The following is a 21,610-nucleotide window of genomic DNA, read 5'->3' as shown; positions in this document are numbered from 1 at the left end:
CTGGCTTTGATTTTAGATTCACCTGTTTAATTTTGGACTGAAACACCAGAGGGGCCATTAGCTACGCCTCCCTCGTATCAAGTTTCAGAACTGCCTTAATTCTTCATGGCACAGATTCAACAAGAAGCTGGAAACATTCCTCGGAGATTTTGAGCCATATTGACATGACAGTATAAAATGGAATGTGGTGCGTTTCACCACATCCCAAAGCTGCTCTGTTGGATTGAGATCAGGTGACTGTAAGGCCATTTGAGTACAGATGACCTGAGCTTTGTGACATGATGTGTTACCCTGTTGGAAGCAGCCATCAGAAGGCGGGCACACTGTGGTTTTAAAGGTACAGATATGGTCAACAACAATACTCAGGTAGGCTGTGATGTTTAAATGATGCACAGTTGGTACATTGGAGCATAAAGAGCACAGAGAATACAAGACACCACCATCAGCCTGATCTGCTGATACAAGGCAGTGTGGATCCATAAATTCATGTTGTTTATACCAAGTTCTGACTCCAACATCTTAAGAAATCTTGATTCATCAGCCCAGGCAATATTTTTCCAATCTTCTATTGGCCAATTTTAATGGAGTCATGCAACCTGCAGCCTTAGTTTACTGTTCTGATCTGACAGGAATAATACCTGATGTGGTCTTCTGCTGCTGTAGCCCGTCTGCTTCAAGGTTGGAGTGGTGTGGTTCACCGATGCTCTTCTGTAGCCCTTTGTTGAAATGAGTGCTTAAAGCTGTCTGGCCATTCTTTAGACTCCATCTGATCTCTAACATCAGAGTATTTTCTTCAACAGAAATGCTGTTCACTGGATCCCAGTAGATTAGCAGTTTGTGAAATATGCCAGCCAGTTTGGCACCAACAACTGTGCTGCATTCAGTCCCTTAAAAAAATAAAATCGCCCTTCTTCCTCATTCTAACGCTCAAATTAAACTTCAGCAGGTCATCCTGACCACATCTACATGCATAGTTGCTACCATGTGAATGAATAGATATTTGTTAACAGCATACGTATGAATTTCGATTCTAGGCCCATAAGAGCAAAAATGTCACAGAGACAGTGATATCCCAAAACAGCAAATGAAAGCAGCAGTTTAAAATGTAATATTTTTTATTATTTATTTCAGGAGCTAGGAAAAAAGTAAACCAAATAAATTTAAACATAACTTTGTACATTGCAATTAAAATGACTGGAAAGCAGAGAAATTATGCATTATGGTGAGGGGCACAAGATAACGATGGTCTTGTGTAATCCAGAGTCTTAATCTTAATTGTGTGATCACACAACTCTTTAACTGTGTAATCCAGGAAGCTGGAAGATGTTTCCTTTAAGGACTGAGTCGAGGCTACATGTAGCCCGTGTCTCACGTGGACAATGGATAAATATCGGAGGCAAGATTTCTGGCTCCAGTGTGGCGAATTCAGCTCCTTCAGAGTTTTGCATTTTCTCAGTGATGATGTAACACTCAAAATAATCTTACAATGTTGACAATATAAAATAAGCAAATTACAGATGGTAATTACAGATGAATTAAGCAATGACACCACGCTTCTTCAGCTAAGGTGCAAAATGGGCTTAAGGATAGGCATGCTGTTAAACAGGAAAAAAAAGAAAGAAAAGAAAAAACAAAGCTAGAATAATCTTCATTTGTGGAAACCACATTATACTGAGTGATCTTAACCATCAGTCCAAGAAAAAAAAAAAAGGAAAAACAAAAACACAAAAATAACTTACGGTAAATACAAAGTAAACTCAAACCTTTAACTACATGGGTGGTGTAATGAAAATTTTACAACTTGGTAATTTTGCTTTTACTTAAAATAAATGTGTATTTTGTCGAACGTGAACTCTTGGGTGTGATACAACTATTCAAGTGTCAAAAGGTTGGGTGCGTTTCACCCACATCATGGCAGAAAAGGGCTAACAAGCCTCAAACAGAATGCTTATTTTTATCAAAGGTACTCGCAGCAGACATAACCGTCTATCGTACATCATCATTTGAACGACCCTGTCTGGAGGACAGAGCCCAGAGGAAGCCCTTCAAGTATTTTCTTCTCTGCCCAGTCAAATCAAAATGGTTTCTGCACAATTATCAAATAACGATGAACCCCAAAAGAAGAAAAAAAAAAACATTGGAAAATAAGCAAAACTAAAACAAGAATCATACAAAGGTATTAATTAAGGAACGTTTCTTCACTTTGAGAGATTGTAATTGCTTAACAAGTCCTGCGGGGGCGCTGTGGACCGTATTATTGGAGCTGAGGAACTTGGGAAAAAAACTAGTAAATGAGTAGCGGAGTACGGCTTCGACTATTTCCACGCGTTTGCAGTCTGCGAGATTGACGAGCGAGAGGGGATCATGTCCAGCAGGTACTCCCTCTGGCGAGCGTCCACTGTGGCTGATGTCTTGTGACCCGTCAGGCTGGGGTTCACGTAGGCCATGGTCACTCCTGTGAACATGCAGCAGAGCGGCAGGTCAGGTCAGGGCGTGGAAAAGAACTGCGGCGTTACGTCTAATGATTTCGAAAAACACTGTATGATTGTGTAACACCTGAATGTAAAGCCACCCACGGCTCCATAACGCACGGACAGACACCAAGGAAAAACGAATGAGAGTTATGCGCTAATCTAACACACAGTAGTGAGACCCAGGAAAAAGTATTAAAACCACCAAACTGAGGGATTACAGCAGGAAAACAGATTCATTTCCAGAAGGGGTGGGGGTGGGGTGGGGGGTGCCTTGTCCGAAAACATTTCCTATTCATCATTTTCTTTCTAACGTGTAAGATTACAGTGATCACAATTTTTTTCTCTTTAGAAAGAAGACAAATTAATGATAAAAATAAAAAAAAAAAGTTGGATTTGGGGTGTCAAAGGATTGCTTTTGGACCAGACAGGAATTTGACAGAGAGCAGATGTCAGGCGTCAGAGTTGGGCTGGTATTAATGTGAGTCTACCTGTGTTGCTGCTGCTCTGCTTCTTCCATGCAGTGGATGAGGCACTACCTCCGCTGATAATCCTGTGGCCGCGGATTCCACTGCTGCTCACCTTTGAACTCTGCACAGAGCGGTGGGAAACATGGGCGTGCTTACCTGGCCGGCTGACCAAAGCCGCGGCCGCCACTGCGCTCTGCAGCTGGGAGGTGGAGGAAAAGGAGTGGGGGATGCCTCTCACCCCCACTGATGAGACACCGTGGGACAGGTGGCCCTGTGAGCTCTGAGGGAGGAGACACAAAAAGGCTGTTTGAGCTACGGCAGCTTTGACTCTACAGGTGTTCTCTGAAAAAAAGAGAACAAAACCTGATTCCAACCTGCTTGATGGAGTGATGATGAATGAGGTTTCCTCGGCTGGCCTGGTGGTGGTGCTGGAGGGAGGACACTCTGGCCTGAACTTGCTTCAGCTGCTGAGCCACCAGATGCTCTGCCTTCAGTGATGAAGAGGCAGATGAAGCGGATGATGAGGTACTGTGGGAGACTGGTGAAGATGTCTGCTGAATTATACGCTGCTCTATTTCTTGCTCTTGCTGCAGTGCTTTGACAAAGGCGGCTTTCAGCCTATTGGTATGCTCAGCTTTCAAAGCCTTTTTCTGGTTAGATGACATGCAGTCTTCACAGAGCACCGCCCCGCCTTTCGTCTTGTCCTGCCTCCAACGGCAGGTGAAGTCAGTGTTGCACTGGCTGCAGATGAAAGGTTCTCTGATGGTGGGCTTGGGCAGGGCTACACCCGTTTTTCCTGGTTGGAAACAGAGACAGGAAGCCCAGAGGCAATGAGCAAAGACAGAGCAGTGTGGCATCAAATAAGCACTGAAGAAAAACAGACACAAGCAGACAGATGTTTAAATCCTGGGTGATAGTGGAGATGTCTTCACTCGGAACAATAGAAACAAAAATAAGCAGGCCAATTAGTAACAGGGGGAGGACAGCAACTAATCGCTATTTTCATTTTCATTACTGAGGAACATGACAGTTATTTTCCTAATTAATCAGTTAATTGCTTGCTTGCCCCAAAATGTCTATCAATATTTCCCAAAGCTGATCGTGATACCACAAAATATAATATAAGCAAGAAGTATTCTTACATGATGTACATACTGTGAATGCCTGCTTTTGAAACCTTAATAAAAAATATAAATTAAAAAAATAATAAAAAATAAATAAAAAGAACAAACTGTTAAAACCTAATTGCTGCAAAAGGAGACCGATTAGCAACCCTGATTATGAATGCCTTTAGTGATCACGTCTCATTGTTGTTCTGTAGAACCACAGCTCAGTTCACCTCTATAACAACAAAACAAAGCAAAGCACCAAAAGCTAAAAATCCACACATACCTCTGTGGATGGTATCCAGCAGATTCTGCACCACTTCTTCCAGTCCCACCAGGTAGATGAATTCATTATTGGCTGCAGAGGGCAGGAAGTTGAACTCTGGGGCAGGTGGCTTGGGTGGAGGGATCTCCAAGAGGGTCTTCTCCAGCTGCTTCCGCAGCGCGAGTTTAGCTGCAGCCTGACGGCTTGCCGGAGAGTCATTCAGACCCACCACAGACACACCGCTTCCTAGGGAAGAGCCCTTCAAACTGGATGAAGAGGCCTGCGTAAACAAGCAAAGACAGGAAGAAACACATGGTGTAAATATTCAGCCCCGACCACAATAGTGTCTCAAAGCTCTGTCACAATGTATTTCACATTTGTGCCAATGTCAAATACAACACAATACACAAAATCTGACTCATCTGATGATCTGACTACAAAAATACCTGCTACTTATCAAAGATGCTGACTTCACACACACGCACCTGGTCAGTCAACCTACTTTATTCCCCGGACTTTATCGTTACTCTTTGCCTGTTGGTTCTCCAGAAAAAGTCTGTTATGGGTGACTGTGCCATGTTCTCCTGTAGTCAGAAGTGTCCTGTTTAAGAGGCACCAGCATAACGGCCAACTGTCCTGGCCAGAGGACCCTTCTCTACGATTGGTTAGCCTGGCTCAAAATGAACTCTCCATTGCAGTAACTACACATTCTGAACAGTCTAATCTATGTTTCAAATTCATTGCTTCAGTAGCAAGGCTAAGCTGGTCAAATGAGTGATGAAGCGCATCATCTGCCTGAGCACAGTTTGTGAGCCTGAGCATCAACAGGCTTCAGAGTTTTTATTCGAACATTAATCAATTTCTTCCAAGTTTAATTGAGGACTGGGAGAACTTGCTGTCTGCCACCTAATGCAGCCCTGTGGAAAAATAAGCTGGCAGAACCTCCTTTAGCGGCAATAACATGATGTAATCATTTTCTGCATGACTTCCTCAGTCTGTCATATTGCTGTGGAGGAATTTTGTCCCACGCTTTCATTTATGCACAGCTCTCTTAAGGTCCCACCGTAGCATTTCACAGTCTGCCTGAGGTCTGGACTTTGACTGGGCCATTGCAACACCCGATTCTTTCCTTTTTCACTCATTCTGTTGTAGATTTGATCATTGTTCTGTTGCATGACACAACTTGAACCAAGCTTTATCTGTCAGATAGACGGCCTCACATTTAGCTCTAGAATACTTTGGTATACAGAAGTGTTCACGCTCCACTCAGTGACCAGGAAACCATCACCCCTCCACCAGCGTGCTTCGCAGTTGGTATGCCGATATGCTGTGTTTGGTTTTCGCTAAATATGGTGAAACATTTCCACTTTGACCTTGTCTGTCCAAAGCACATCATTGTTTTTTGAGGTTTCTGAGCATTGCACAGTCTGACCTTGAATTTGCTGGGATGACCACTCCTGAGTAGATTGTGACATTGTGTGTGTTCACACACACCTAAATGCTCCACACCAGCAAACTGCCAAAACCCGTTTTCATAAAGGTGCTCACGCTTACTGATGATCAATTAACCAAGTGCATCTGATCAGGCTGCTACATGCCTTCTGAATTCCTATTGAAATGGGCAGTGTTCATTTTCACATGACTGTACATCTACAGGCTGACGGTACATCTTAGTCAACCTGTTTCCCCTACAAGTAACAGTTTCCATTAACCGCCCGGCTTCCTATGGACTGGTAGATAAGGGTTCTTATTTGTTTTATTTTCAAAACTAAATGTGAGCTAACCAACAGTTTAGACTTCACTTTTTGTACATTCTGCATACTTGATTGCACCTCAGCGTTGTAGATAATCAATGAAAGAAGTAGTTATTGAGTGAATCATTCAAGATTTCTGACTGAATTCCCATCAGTTAAATTTAGGATTCTTTGTGATATTAAATGCTGAAGGCAACACATACACCAACATGCAGTGGCTACAGCTTTCTCAGTTATAATCAGGAGCAATTTGAACTCTACACATATCAAATTTAGACAAAGTAACAAAACTTTTTACTTCATAGTATAATACATCCTACGCTTCCAGCCTGGAAGAGTGAATCACTTCTCTGCCCACTCTTGTTTTTTTGTTTTTTTTTTACATTGAGGGACCGGTGACATACTAACCAGCGTGCTGCCGACTCTGATGAGGCCTGGTTGGATCATTCCTCTCTGGCCCTGGGCGTCAGAGTTCCGGGGACCCAACAGCAGAGGAGGAGGACCAGACCCCGAGCCTCCAGAGGCAGCCAGCTGTTGCTGCTGCTGCTGGCGGAGAGCCTGAATCTGCTGTGGAGACACAGAGATGGGCTAACCACGACAATGAGACGGGCAACACAGACACAAAGGTAGCGGAGGACGAGGAAAGGACATCAAAAAGCACCAAAGCAAAGAACACAGAAAGAGAGGGAGGCGCAAAGAGAGAACATAAGTCCTACGTTTAAATATAACCTTTTCCCTATAGTCTGTCTCTTTAAGACAGCACTACCACGAAACACCTTTAGGCTATAATTAACTTGACAAGGATGAGTTTTCCCATGACTCACCTGTGCCCCTCTAACCAGAGGTGGCATGATGATCTGGGAGCCATGTTTAGACGAAATCTGCTGCCCTCCTCTCACCAGGGGTGGAGGGATGACAGTACCCGAACTCCTCCCTGTCAAAATCTGGTTTAAAGAAGAAAAAGAAAAAACACACCGTGAGAAGTGGCATCAACTATAGTGCAACTCTGCTTTCAAACAAATAATGTGCATGTGTGATATTAGTGTATTAACCTGTGGAGAGCCTTTACTGCTTGCAATTGTTCCTCGAATTAGAGGAGGAGGAGCAGATGAGCCAGATAAACCTGAGGGCTGAAAAACAACGTACAGAGATATTAAACTGAAACGATGCTTCACTCTGCTGAACAGCACAAGCTTAGATAAACCAAATCGCATCGTCAATCAACATATAAACAGCGGCTGTCCCTGTCAACGACATGAACTGCATGTAACACATGGTTTATCTGCACCATCAAGGCATCACCTGCATTATTCAACAGTTATCATGGCTTTAACCTATATATTTGAATAAAACCTGACCGAGAGTCGTTATCACTTTTTAAAATCGTTTATTTATTTTGTTATGTAATAATTATGAGTCTGTTGTCATGGTTACTGTCAGTTTTACTTATTAGAAGTTGCAAATTAGTGTGGTTTGTTGTGTCATCTTTCTGTAACCAACGTTTTTCATAAATGTATTTAATCACATAGTCTGTACGTAAACAACAGATTCCTACCACAGTGACTTGAGCCGTTGGACAGTGCTCTGCTGTTTCCAGCATTTTGGATTCATCCGATTTCATTTTGGATGGATTTGACACATAAATCAAAGACACTGCACGCTCATGCAGTAGCAACCCTAACGTATACATCACAAAATGAACATTGTGTTCCTCCCCCAGCCCCTCTGCTGGACATTAGAAAGAATGCAGGTTTTAGCCACTTCTGCATTGGCTTCACATTTTCGACCCATCTTTTCTCTGCCTTCTGTGCATCACCTTTGACAAGTTTGACTTTAGTCATTTACAACAAATTATCATCAAAAGAAAAAGAAAATGTGCAGACGACTCGTATAATCTGAAGCTGTAGGTGAGAGATTGTAGGAGAGGCTTTTAATGTTAAGGGCCAATTTGTAGCTGCTGCTGCTCCCTTACAAACTCACGTTGTGGGTTGATGTCTTTTAGACTTGACTCCTTTTTCTAACCTGATGCGTGTAACACAATACTGAAAATTCAATAAATGAATTAAAATATTGTGAATATAATGAACTAGAGGGCTGATCTCATATGTGTTAGCCAAATGACCGTACATTAAATCAGCTCAACCTAGAAATCATCCAACACTGAACACACCTTTGACCTCCCAACTGGCTCAGTCACATGAGTGACAGGAACCCCCTTGCCTCTGCTGACTGTATTGAATTTTCACACAGGCTACCAATTGCAAGTTGGGGTTATTAAAAGTGCACACCCATGACCGCTTTTGATCGCAAAGTGATTGCACAGGTCACCTGATATGAGGCAAACCTTTCTGCAAACAGTTGCAGTCTAACTCTCAGAGAGTCGAAGGTTGGCAAATAACTGCTGTCTGATTTATACATGCATCAATCTGAACAAGTTTTGTCAATGAGCACACTCAGGGGACTCGACTCAGCTGGTTATATTCTTGTTGAACAGGAAGTCTGCTGAGCACAAATGTTAAAGAGTTAAAGTGAGCTTCTTTTTTTTATGTAGAGGGCAACAAATGTGATTTTCAATGATTTATCGCTGTTAATTGCTGTATTATCAGAAACAGATATAATTGCCAACATGAACACATTCAAATGCAGTCAGATAGACTGACTGTATTATGGTAACATTTATGGGAGATTTTAGTGACAGCGTTGGGATACTTCACAATCCACAGAAAACTGTGCAGGAACTAGAAGAGAATCACTAAAGATCAATGACCTGTTGGCAGATTTGTAATATTATCCCATCAATATCTATCCCTACACGTGGAAGAGTGCAATGATGTGTTGATGTGGGTGAAAGCTGCTAGTTACCTTCTGCAGAGTGTCCCTTTGAATTTGGCTCTGCCGCAGTTTCTTCAGCAGCACGAGCTTGGCCTCCTCCAGTCTCAGCTCCTCCTTCAGCTGCTTAATGATACGCTCCCTCTCAGCTGGGCTGCTCTTCTACATTCAACAGAGCACAGCGGCACGTTACAAAAAAATAAATTAAAAAAAAAAAAAAAAAAATGAAATCCCTTCAGGTTACTGAACATCTCCTGATTCCTCTGAGTCCTCAATCCACCTCTAACCACACAGTGCAACATCTCTGAGGTCCAAACTTGCACCCCCAGTACTAAAATCTATAAAAGCTCACAGCTAAGTGAGTCTCGAGCTCTCATCTTCCAATGCACGATTTCTGACTTTGGTCTCTCACCATGAGCAAGTCCGTGTCCAGCTCTTTAAAGTGGCTGAGCCCGTTCATCGGTGGACTAGGGGAGTCATTATCTGACAAAATGATGACGTCATCATCTTCAGGGGATGGAGGGCGCTTCTCTCTTTTTATACTCCTGGACAAAAATAAATAAATAAATGTTAATAACAGCATTTAAATTGATGTTTCTGTACGGATTACATCCAGTGTGTTCCTTCAGTACTTTGAGGGATGTTATAATCATCCTACTCCACAGCTTGACCATTTCACTTCTTTCTATCCTCTCTCTATTCTAGTCAAAATTCAAAAGATGCATCATTTGAATGTGTTGTGCATGAATGTGTATACTCTTGAAACATCAGCATCCCCAGTGAAAAATCACAAATGTGATTTGAGTTTAAAGACAGGATTTAGCTGCGCCGTTCAAGTTCGCAGTGGCAGATCCGGATAGGTTGAGAAGCTTCAGAACGTGTATGGCAGTTTGAAGGAAGATAAAGCACAACTCGACCGCTTCAAGTATTGGCAGCCATTACTAATGCCTGTATTTAAGGAGGTCTGCTCCTCAACCACAAATATAATTTATGACCACAGGTTTATCCTCTTCGCTGTAATCTAACAAGTCCAGACAGCGCTCCGCACAGCTTCTATTCATATCGAAGGTTTACCAGCAACAAGGGGAACAGGCTTAAATGCCAAGGAGGGGCAAGGTGTGACTGACTTAAAGCGCCGGTGAAGGTCTTTAAGTCACAATGAAACGGCTGCTTGAGAGCACGCATTTCCTGTTGAAACAGGATACTGTGGGCAGGCGTTTGAAGCATTTGGAGTTGACCTGCATTCGCGTAAACTCGTCACACAAGGCACGCTAAGCAAATCTTGGAGAATTTTGGGATCAGTCATCACTTTTATCTACAAAACCACATCGTTATGCACATTTTACTCATGGCCTCCCCTCCAAACACTTACAGCTCCTACTGCAAAGTGACTAGTTGAGCTGCAGGCTATATGTGAGAGTAGATGACCTAAATACTTTGACTAGTGGCACTCAAAGACTGAAGGGCAGGAGGAATGCTCCTGTTAAAATAAGACAGGCCTTATGATTGCACAGATTATGCATTTCTGTGAAGCATAAGAATTTGGTAAAGTCAACAAATGACGACACGCGGCCCGTCTCTTCTCCTCGCCGTCTTTTTTTTTTTTGTGTCTGTCTGTGTGTTTATTCATGTGTGTATTAGTCTCTCCTGAGGGCTTAGCGCCATCATCACTTCCTGTGGATTAATCACTTCTCTTCCAAAGAAGTCACGTGACCTCAAAGTCATCATCACGTGACACGTTCACTTTTCCTCTCATCTCTCCCCCCCCTCCCCCTCCCCTCACTGTTCCTTCCACTGTGGAAACCATGGCAACAACCGGCTGGAACCAGTTTGTGACACACACGGCTTCATTTTGTGTTCGGGGAGTTTTTAGGGTTCAGGTGGTGGAGAGGGGGGAAAATGGAGGTAGAGCAAAAGTTCAGCATCACCTCTGAGCCACAAACACACACTTATGTGTGTGCAGCAGGATTACAAAAGTAACTTTGAAACATTTTTAGCCCGTTCATATTCAAACAAGGTGCCATTTGTCCTTTTCTAAAACCCCATAAGTGGGTTTTTAGAACAAAAAGTCTAGACAAGGAGCCGGCAGTGCTTCAGAAAAGCCACAAGGCACCTTCACATTATTATTTTTGTGTTTACTGTGAACCGTTTCTCACCCTTTGGTGGTGCTCATGTCCACGGGCTGCTCTCCTGTCTGAACTTCAACCTTAATAGTGGCCTTTACTTCCCCTGCGGCCAGCATGCCGCCGGACGCCTTTGGCTCCGCCTGCCGGACGCGGCTCCTTGTGTCCATTGCCCTTGCTTTGTCATTGCAGTCAGTCCGATTGTCTGAGCCGGGTTCGACCACCTCCTGTCTCTGGGACCAATTCCGATCATCCTTCACCGGCTGGGAGGTCAAGGGTAACACTAAAGATAACGGCAAAGGGCTCTGATCCTGCTCCTGCTCCTTGTCATGCTCTAATCCGGGCCTAGTCCGGCTCTGACCATCCTGTGCCAGAATAAGGTCAGGCTTAGGTTTAGTTGGGGTCTGTGTTGGCGATTCAGACGGGTCCAGTTTAGGTTTTTTGCTTTCATTGTCGGCATCGGAGGTTTCTACAGACTGTGGGGCAGCCTCCCTCTCCAGCGCCCTCTTCTGGCTGCGTGTCTGGCGGACAGCCTCCTCAGACATCCCCTGTAAATAGAAAGAAGAAGAATAACAGTGTTACGTGACGTGTTCAATAGTCAAGCAGGATCCCAAAATGACACGAAAACAAAAAAGTTTACATTGAAAATAGGGAGCATAAAAACTCCAGGAAAAGGAAATGTCCATTTTTATTGTATGAAGTTGGAAAAACACCACTTAGGTATATTTAAGATTCTACTCAGTCAAAAAAACAGAACTTTTAAAATCATATTTCCATTTCTAAAAGAACTGAAAGTGAAAGTCCTTGTATTTAATTTACATTACCCATTTATAGTCACATGCTTATGGCCTACATCAGGGTCAACGTAAATATATATATTTATAAAAATAAAAACTTAAAAAAATGTGAATAAACTACCTCAAAGTGTTTTGAGTGGATATGTCTGATGTTGGGTGAGACAAAATTTAAACACCACCCCTCAGCTGCACTTTTCCAGCTCATGGCTGCGTCACATACCACCTTGTTTTCCACTGGACACTCCCTTTTTGCCTTGACTGACTATGATCGTATGATATTAGGCACAGCCGTATTGCCGCCTCATTGGCAGATCTTTATGTGACTTTACACTTGCCAGCCCTTTTTAACTTCTCATTAACACTGTTATCTAATCACTCAACACGGCAGCGACTCAGTTTATTTAGGCATGTACACATGGTCAAGACAATCTGCTGAAGTTCAAACTGAGAATGAGATTGAGAAAGAAAGGGGATTTAAGTAACTTTGAATGTAACGTTGCTGTTGCTCCCACAGGGGTTGGCCTGAGTATTTCAGAAACTGCTGGGATTTTCCTACACAACCATTTCTAGTGTTTACAGAGAATGGTCCGAAAAAGAGAAAATATCCCGTGGGCAGCAGTTCTCGGAGTAAAAACGCGTTGTTAATGCCAGAGGTCAGAGGAGAATGGCCAGACTGCTTTGAGCTGACAGGAAAGCAACACTAACTTGTTACAACCAAGGTATGCAGAGGATCTCTGAATGCACAACATATCAAACCTTCGAGCAGATTTGATACAGCAGCAGAAGACCACACCGGGTGAATCTAAGAACAGTAAACTGAGACTTCACACAGGATCACTGAAAGTGCACAACAGGAGGCTGCCTGGTTCTATGAGGCTCGATTTCTGTTTCAGCAATCAGATGGTTGGGTCAGACTAAATAACATGAAAGCATTGAACCATCCTGCCTTATACCACTGATTCACAGTGGTCATAGAGTAATGGTATGGAGGATATTCTCTTGGCACGTTTTGGATCCCACAGTATTAACTGAGCATGGCTTAATTTTATGATCAGTGTACCCTTATACAAATCTCAAATAAAAGCTCAAACTGGTTTCTGACTGGTTAAACATGACAATGAGTTCACTGAACGGGAGGGTCACATCATGGACGTGCAGCTACAAAAATCTACAGCAACTGTGTGACACATCAGTATGGCCCAAAATCTGAGGAATGTTTCCAAAAGACAGACAGACTACACTAGCAAATTGGATGTATTCTGTCAGTGACTGGTTGTTTTCCATTTCATCTACTCTGCATTTATCCTATTGAGTGTGTAGCGTTTGATGTTTTACAGTGACCCTGATGTGAGCTATAAGGTAAAATATGTCGGCCAATTAATAAAGTGCTGCCGGAACTTTAATTTCTTCTGATCGCACATCCTTAATGTGGTAATCTCAGGCACACAGCTCTGAGTGCAAGTGCAACAGCCTCACCCAGCTGCTCTTCAAACTTCCTGTTAGTGAGGGGCAGCCAATCAGAAGAAAGCTATCTTATAAGGAAAGGTGATAAACCAGCTTATTTCAGACAGTGGATGAATTGAGGGGCTGCACCGAGTAAGACAGATAAAGGTTATGATGAACTGTTAGAAGAAAAATAACAGAGCCCCTTTTATTTAGGCTCTAGCCCAAGTCACATGTCATTCTCACAAGGCTAACACGCTAGGAGAAACCTGCAGGTCTATTACCCAATAATAAATTAAGGCGTCTATTTTACCCCAACTGCATTTGCGATTGTCCTCGTGTTGTTCAATAATGACGCAGACAAGACTGACCTTGAACCAGCTGCAGGGGACATGCTCTAAAAATGGCACCCAGACAAAACATCTTGGATTATCACGGTCACATAGCCAAGATGTTGACTCAAGTATAATTCCAAAACATCCCATTCTCCAAATCTCAGTCTAGACTAAAAGCCAGGAGAAAGGGGGACACTAGGAAAAATATGGGCGTACTCAGAAAGTGCTCAAGTGTTCAGGGCAAAATAGAAAATCAAAAAATGCACTTGAGAGAAGCAGAAAGGTCTTTTGAAAGACTGCAAAGAGAAAAAAAAATGCTGCAGAGAGATAAAACATGTATGACAACATCGTAATCAAATCAGAGTTAAAGGGACTTGGGGTAGAGCGAAAATTCACTGGAGCATGAATTCTGTTCAAATATTCATAACAACTCATGAATCCACATATTTTAGAAATGTACGTATTCACGTGGAGGGATTTTTCATTGGCTGCGAGGAGCTCACGATGCGTATACAACTCTTTCTGAGTGGAGCACCATATCCATTACTGTCCAATATCCCCTGAACACCAGATTCAATCCCCACCAGATGTTGACATGGCAGCAGTAGTGGAGATGAGGACATACAGCGGCTCGCTCTGTCAGGCGGACGAGCATTACAGAGTGCACTTGTGCCCTCGCAGAAGTGCACCAGTACATGGCACATAGTGTCACACATTATCCCTACAGTAGCTGCTCTGAATCACTCAGAGTCGGGTCAGAAACGAGAGCGGACGCACGGGATGACGGCAGATACTCCACATCAGTCAATACATGCTGATGGTTTTGATAATGGCCTATCAAACTGTTTGGCTGTACATCTCTGATGCACTTTTCATATCAGTGGATATTGACCCATTTATCCATAATAGCATCCTGTGCACTAAGAAAAGACTTACAAAAGGGTCAATCATCCCACTGATGACTCTGGATTTGGGCACGTGCCTCTGAGGTGTTTTCTGCCCCATCAAGTACACATGATGCTGTAATATCTAAACACCAATATGCCTAAATATAGGTATAGTGTGAGATTATAAAGACAGAATATGACTCATAATTTCCATTACTAGTGGTGCTGATTATGCCGCGTACTTACATACTGTAGTTTGGTACAAGAATGATGCTGGTGATATGATCACAAAGGATTTACTCAGAAATTTTTATATCCAGAGCAATAGCAAAAAGCCAGGTAAGGCTCGCTATTGTTCACTGTGTACACACTCATTGAATTGGTTATTATTGAATGTGTAAAAAGGCAAATGTTGATCCATATGGCATGCTACACACAGAGAGTAGACAACCTGTGCTCAAAGTTCACAGGATCTCAAACAGACAGCACATTCAGAGATGCACAAAGGATCTTGCTCTCTGCTGGAAGAGCATGAAGAAGCAGCAGTGCACCGCAGTTATGTACTTATGCATATTTATGTCTTTATGTTACAGAATCAAGAGCCAGTCCTCCCAGGACTGTGGAGGCCCTCAGTCTGCCCAGCGACGCGCCACAGGAAGCTACGTTCCTTTTTTTGTTTTGTTTTTTTGGAAGGGTGTGGGAAGGAGGGGGGGGGGGGGGGGGGGGGGGGTTCGCTACAATTAACCCTTACAACCTGGAGTACTTCTCCGTAACACACACACCGTATGCGCTTCCAACCCCTCCTCCCCTTCCTGTTCTCAGAACGGCTATGGCGGCGAGCAATGAGCGCACTTAATGTATCCATCATGCACACATACAAAATGCACGCAGGGTGACAATGCAGCATGCAGAGCAATCACCTGATAGCAGAGAGCTGACTAAGTTTTTATAATACTCTGACATCACTGAGACACACATGACATGACCCTTCCCAGGATTCAGTGGGACACACAAAGCACTTTTCCTGAGAACCGGTTTAAACCGGTTAGCTTGTGTGTGTGTGTGTGTGACTCTGTCAGTGTGTGTGTGTGTGTGTGTGTGTGTGTGTGTGTGTGTGTGTATGACAGAGAGAAGCTAAAGCTGGTTTTAACCCTTCAGGTGCTGGAGCAGGCGCAGGGCTTCCACACTGACGGCCATTATACAGTGTGTGCGTATGTGTGTTTGTGTGTGTGGTGTGGCGGGGGTGGGGTGTTGTGATGACATTATTAATTTCTGGCGCATATAGCTGTGAAATGATGCTGCTGGAAGGAATTAGACATGGGGAACGCCACCCATCCCCGCACCAACCTTACACGGGCACTGACCCCATCTTTGTAATGGGGGATCTTTAATGGCTGGCAGGTTTCACATTTCATCTTCATGGCAGTTTACACACACAATTCCTTCAAACCCTCTTCGCGCACGCGCACGCACACACACACACACACACACACACACACACCCCCAAGAACTTGACATCACATGCAACCAGTGCAAAACCTCTGAAAGCAACCGAAAGCAAAACTGAACTTTACATGTCTCACAAATTCAGGCTATATAGCCAAACTTAACTGCTCACTTTTCACACACACACACACACACACACACACACACACACACACACACACACACACACACACACACACACACACACACACACACACACTAAGAGGAAAAGCTACACTGTCCACTTCAATATTACACTTGTTACAGCAGCAGGCGGAGTGATTAGTGTCATGGTATGATCTGAATCACATTGTATACAACATTATCCTGTTAAATATTCAAATCAGATGGAAATCCTCAAACAGCATTAAACGACACTGCAAAGACTTGACAGCACAGCGAGAGATCGCGCTCATAATTCTCACGGCGGCTGGGCTGACTGGTTGATTGTCACTTCTTTAGTACATTTTCACCAGACCAAAGGTTTACCATCTGCATTTCTTCCCAAAGTAGAAACATTCACTTGATTTCGACCAGAAGCTGCACTGTCCCTTTGGTGTCTGGTGAAAAGAAGTTACATTTTTCTGTCCTTGAATGATAACGCCATTTTTTCCCCCACTAGTACCTACTCGACTCAACTCTACTCGACACTTAGGTGGTAGTACCTGGTACTTTGCTAGTATCTACTTAGCCGGGGTTCTAAGCGAGCTGAAAATGTAATGTCAACAGACTGCATGCCACTGACTGGCCAGAAAATGATGTCATTGGATGAGTCATGAGAGAGACTCCTTTGCAAGAATCAAACTCGTCATTTTTGAACCCCGGATACAAGGAAAAAGACTCGACACTAACCGACACTGTCCACCAACGACGAGGTGCAGACGATGTCCTCCATTGTTGTGTTGTTTTGTGCCGCATACTCACAGTGTGATGGCATTCAATTGCAATGGAAAACGACTGAAACCGATTCGAGTCGAGCAGAGTAGGTGCTAATCTAAAAGAGCCACATGAGCCACCCAACTGAAGCCCATTAGATATTAGACAAAAACATCTGAATGCACACTGTCGTTGCATTACTAAAACTCTTTATCAGTGTTTTTAAAAAAGGGTAACATAAACAGCTGTAATTTAATGACATTGAAGAACAAAGTTAATCCAAGATTCTGCAGGTTTTGCAAAATGTAATGTCTTGCAGTTTCGTCCTAAAGCCACAAGTCTGTACTTGTAAAACTAGACTTCAGTTGGTCTTCCAGTTTTACAGGGACACAACAATGTAGGAAAACACGGCATCACTGCTGCTTTCAGAGACACATTTTCCAAAATGATGGCAATTTTGATTTTTTTTCTAATAAAGTTGCCGTGTGCACACTGTGCTTTCCAACATTTAGTTGTGTTTTGGAGGTTTCCATGTGCATACTACAAGAATGCCCACAAGACTGGTCCTCTAACAAGTCCTGCCCATGTCACTATATTGTTTAAGAAGTGACCATTAATGAGAATTGACGTGGCCCATACATCCGTGTAAGACGCCTGACCAACAGTAATACGAACGGCACATATGCAAGTTGACTCAGTGTCCAGAAAGTTGCCAATCCAACTCTGGTCAGCTGTCTCAAATGCCTGATATACATTTGAATCCTTTTTGTGACATTTCTCCAATCAAACCCAATCATCTCATTAACAACTGGAGTGTATTTAAATCACAGTGATCACTGCCACATTATCAAGGTGCAAAGTGCTACTTTAATCTAGCATCAGGTTCCTACCACTATCAGGGTTTTGTCTTCTCTGTCTTTTTCTCCTGCTATGAGGCAGTTATTTATCACATTGATCCTGTCAGCTATCAGTCAATCATCTTCACTCACACCAGCAGCCTCGCTCTCAATTATCACTGATGTCCACCTTTACATGCAGTATGTGTTCAGCACTTTATTTACCCACGAGAGACCTTTTACCCTGTGAACACATATTTCTACATCACACGGGGGCTTCAGGAAACCGTGCAACTATGCGGCCACTCTACCTTGGAAAACTGCTGAACCAGCAAAGTATTCGTTTCCATTACCTGGTTGCATCTGTCAGAATAACAAATGATAGCAATGATAGTGTCCGTGCACTAACTAAAAAGCAAAACCTTCGCGGCCCCACTCACAATAGAAGAATGTCATCGGAGGTGTATGCTTAAATAAGATGTTGCTTTGGAGCTAGTTATGGCCAAAGCTCACTTTTGTGGGTCACTGACTTGCTCAGTTAAATAACTTCAGATCTTGAGAGCTCAGAGCTTCACACAGCAGCATCTACACGAAACGAACTGAAAAGGCAATTAGGGAGCAACTTGCTCCACACGTATTTGATGACGTCTCTGATGTTTGACCAAACAGGTCGCCCTGTGACCCCCAGTAGTTATGTGGAGCAGCTCAAAATGTGGCTAGCAGATGACCCTTTACAGAACAGTAGCTGACTGCACAACAGCCCTGAACCAGCCTTGTGTGTCTGTGTGTGTGTGAGAGACATCGCTGGAACAGTGCTTTCTGGAATGGCTGAAAATTCATGCGCTGTTTCTGACTCACTCAGTCTTGTCATTTGAATACAAACAACACAATCACTCTGGGGTGGATAGTACTACTACTGCATCACGCTGCAGATGCACAGTTTCTACACAGGAAGGACAGGTAGCTCAACAGCCAAAGCGCTCCCCTCTCCTCTGACCCCCCCCTTCCCTTCACTAAAGGCAACCTGCACACTGTTGACATGTAAATAATGCTTTACAGGGCCTTTGTTCACACAAACAAGCGAGGGTTCATTCCAGATCACCACAAAGAGGCAATAAAAGTCTCCTAAAAGCAGCAGCTCGCTTTTGCAACAATGCCATCCCCAGCTTACATGGCATACATGGGACTTTTAAGTGGCTGCATTGTGTTGCAATGAGAACTAACAGAAACTGATAGGAATCGGACAGAAAACCTAGATTTGTTTTTATTTTATTTTTTATAGCTGTCTTAGTCTTACAATAGTAAGACTTTTAACCACATATTTGTAGATTTTTGGATCATTTTCACAAGCCGTCTTAATTTTATAATAATTATTTTTTAATGAATAAAAGACGATTATGTAGCTTAACAAGAAGAACTTCACTGCAGTAACTCTGATTGTGGCTCACACTTTCAGGCATTAATGCTACTTGGAAAGCAAGTTGATACAAGTCAGCAGACATTAGTCAGCTATGTCCTCTGCAGGTGACGGTATGCAATAAGACGCTGAAAATCAATCAACTGCAAAACTAATTAAGTAATTAACCAATTAAAGGCTACACGATCACGACTCAGCAAGAGTAACCAGTGCCGTCACAACACGGCGTCAGTCCGCGTGTGGCTCGCTGCACACACCATGAGCAACGCCGGCTTCCGTCACGTTCAGCCATTAGATATCCCCACGTTTTAAATCCACCTCAGCGCGTCCGCATGAACGGACGGCACAAATTTAGCGGCGAACTGGTGTGACGGCAGAAATCCTGAGCCCACAGCTTTGTCCCGAAGCGCTGCAAAAACTCGTGCTGTGGAAATGTGTGCGTGCGTGCTCCTGTCTGGCTGAGAGGAAGAGACAGAGAGGGGAGTGTGTGCGGTGTGTGTGAGAGTGTGTGTGTGTGTGTTCAGCTTTAAGAGGAGGAAGACTACGGTTGTCACAGAGAGAAGTAGGAAGATTAGCTACCAGATAGCAGAACCAATACTGGTGCCACGGGGCTTAAAGCGGGCAGCGGCGTCCACCATTAACGTTTCCAGCCGCCAGTACACAGTCCAAAAAACCAAACTCAGCCCTTTAAAAACTAAACCCAGCCCACACTTACATGTGCAACTAGCCGGCTTTTTTATTATTGACACCGCCTCGGAGGAGGTGTGCGTGTTATTAGTTAGCGAGCTAACATTAGCTACATCGCACAAACAAAAACACGAAGCCACTTTTAGCTCGGATAAAGGCACTCGGTGTGTGTGACCACCAGCGGCTGCCGGACACTTTAAGCCAAACTACTGAAAGTCCTCCGAGCCGGGGCAAGCCGCTCGTCAACATGACCCCCACACACAACCAGAACCGAACCCGAATCGTTGACCTGGCTCGCACCCCCGATGCGGGACAGCCGTCGAGCTCAAAAAGGACCCCCAAACTTTCGCGATACTGCCCTAAAAGTGCGGCTTCGGGAGGCTCACCGGGACGGTTTACCTGTCTGTCCCCTCCCGAGGAAAAACCTCCGAGTCGGAACTCATAAATTTCATCGACCGGCCCACGGACTGAGCCGCCGCCGCCGACGACCGTCGAGCCGCTGGCGATGTAACGTTGTAATCCTTACCTCGTTAAACGACTTCTACCGCACCAAATCAAGTCCAGCCATCACATTTACTCGCCGGTGCTCCTGAGGAAACATTAAATAAAAGAAATTTTGGCTGAGCGAGCCCCCCCTCTTCTCCTCCCCAGTGCTCAACCTTTGGCTCTGCGGAGAAGTGTTACTTTTCAACAGCCCATCAGCTTCTTTATCGTCACAGATAGGTGGAGGAAAACCTGGCTCCTCTCGACGAGTCCGAATAAAAGGCTCCTCTCGATCCCCTCACTAAAAAAACTTCAGCTTCACATAAGTCAACTTACTCGGTAGCTTTGTCTCCCGTTCTTCGCCGATGGTCGACCAAGGAATGTTTAATCTGCAGTTAACCTCGATAAATCGTTGCTTTTTTTTGAAATCCAGGGGATATCCTCTTTTTTCGGCCCTCCCCGCTGCCGCGTCTGTTGCCAAATAATGCGCCTCAACACACATGGAGCCGCTGCGTCCTCTTAGTGGGCATGCGCACCTCGCCATACCAGGGCGACCGGATCACATCATGTAAGTCACTGACCACGGAGGGCCAAAGCAGGACGACAATGTCAGGGCCCCCCGGGGTCCCCGGAGTGACCCGTGAGTGTACCAGCAAGTGTACAGATCCCCTCCAATACACACTCACACACGCACACACAGTTACAGTACTGACCCATGAATATGTAAAACACCACATATTTCATCCCAAACACTCACTAGCATCCTCTTTGAATCACCACAGCTTCTACGGTGGCTCTAACTCCAAGACAGGACTCAACTCACAGATGCCAGAGTGGCTTTATTGCCAGCCTTATGAGCACGGTGACACAAGTAACGCTTCAAACTTAGCATGTGGACAAATAATCAATTTGCACACAAAACAAAGCGGACAGCAGCTGCAAGAGCGAGGAGACAATCCGCTCAACTGCACCCGAGCCCGGACCCTTAAAGGTCTCCAAAGTGCAAGCAAATGCTGATTTATTTCTACTTAAAGTACATTATGAGCTTAATGGGGGTGGTCCTGTTTTATTTCATAATGTTGAATCTGTGCCTGGCAGAGGCGAATGTGACTAAATTGATTTATCAAACCCTTATTTATAAATTTTTTTTTTTTTTTGCTATGTTGTGCTGATGTAGTCCATATAGACACGTATTTAATCACGTTAGTGGTTCATGTTGTCTTTACATGCCTGATTAAAGCTCAGATTGTTCACATTCATACAGTCAATGAGTGATGCATAGTAAACATGCAACCCAGCAGTTTAATGTTTGCATTGTACATGATGGTTTGCAGGGTTTAATGGCG

The 21,610-nt window shown here is 43.9% G+C and overlaps 1 protein-coding gene across 6 annotated transcripts; it reads right to left on the bottom strand.

Moving 5' to 3' along the window:
- Window positions 1-1,097: 1,097 nt before the first annotated feature.
- Window positions 1,098-20,898, bottom strand: LOC309693600 (transcriptional repressor p66-alpha). Of its 6 annotated transcripts, none has more exons than XM_082512977.1 (11): window positions 20,601-20,898; window positions 11,052-11,566; window positions 9,308-9,440; window positions 8,929-9,057; window positions 7,119-7,196; window positions 6,891-7,010; window positions 6,475-6,654; window positions 4,334-4,592; window positions 3,316-3,737; window positions 2,963-3,221; window positions 1,098-2,455 (listed from the first exon to the last, which is right to left on the bottom strand). In XM_082512977.1, the coding sequence occupies exons 2-11, from the start codon at window positions 11,561-11,563 to the stop codon at window positions 2,316-2,318; spliced, it is 2,232 nt and encodes a 743-aa protein (XP_082369103.1). In that variant the 5' UTR covers window positions 11,564-11,566; window positions 20,601-20,898; the 3' UTR covers window positions 1,098-2,315. The 6 variants fall into 6 exon arrangements, with proteins under 6 accessions (XP_082369103.1, XP_082369106.1, XP_082369102.1 ...); XM_082512980.1 differs by lacking the exon at window positions 20,601-20,898 and adding an exon at window positions 20,308-20,581 and having other exon boundaries at window positions 3,098-3,221; XM_082512976.1 differs by lacking the exon at window positions 20,601-20,898 and adding an exon at window positions 20,308-20,580.
- Between the last annotated feature and the right edge of the window lie 712 nt (window positions 20,899-21,610).

Source organism: Aulonocara stuartgranti (assembly GCF_965226115.1).
Source record: "Aulonocara stuartgranti genome assembly, chromosome: 18".
Lineage (NCBI taxonomy): Eukaryota > Metazoa > Chordata > Actinopteri > Cichliformes > Cichlidae > Aulonocara > Aulonocara stuartgranti.
Note: the sequence above shows the minus strand (reverse complement) of the source record. Positions and strands in the feature narration are given on the sequence as shown.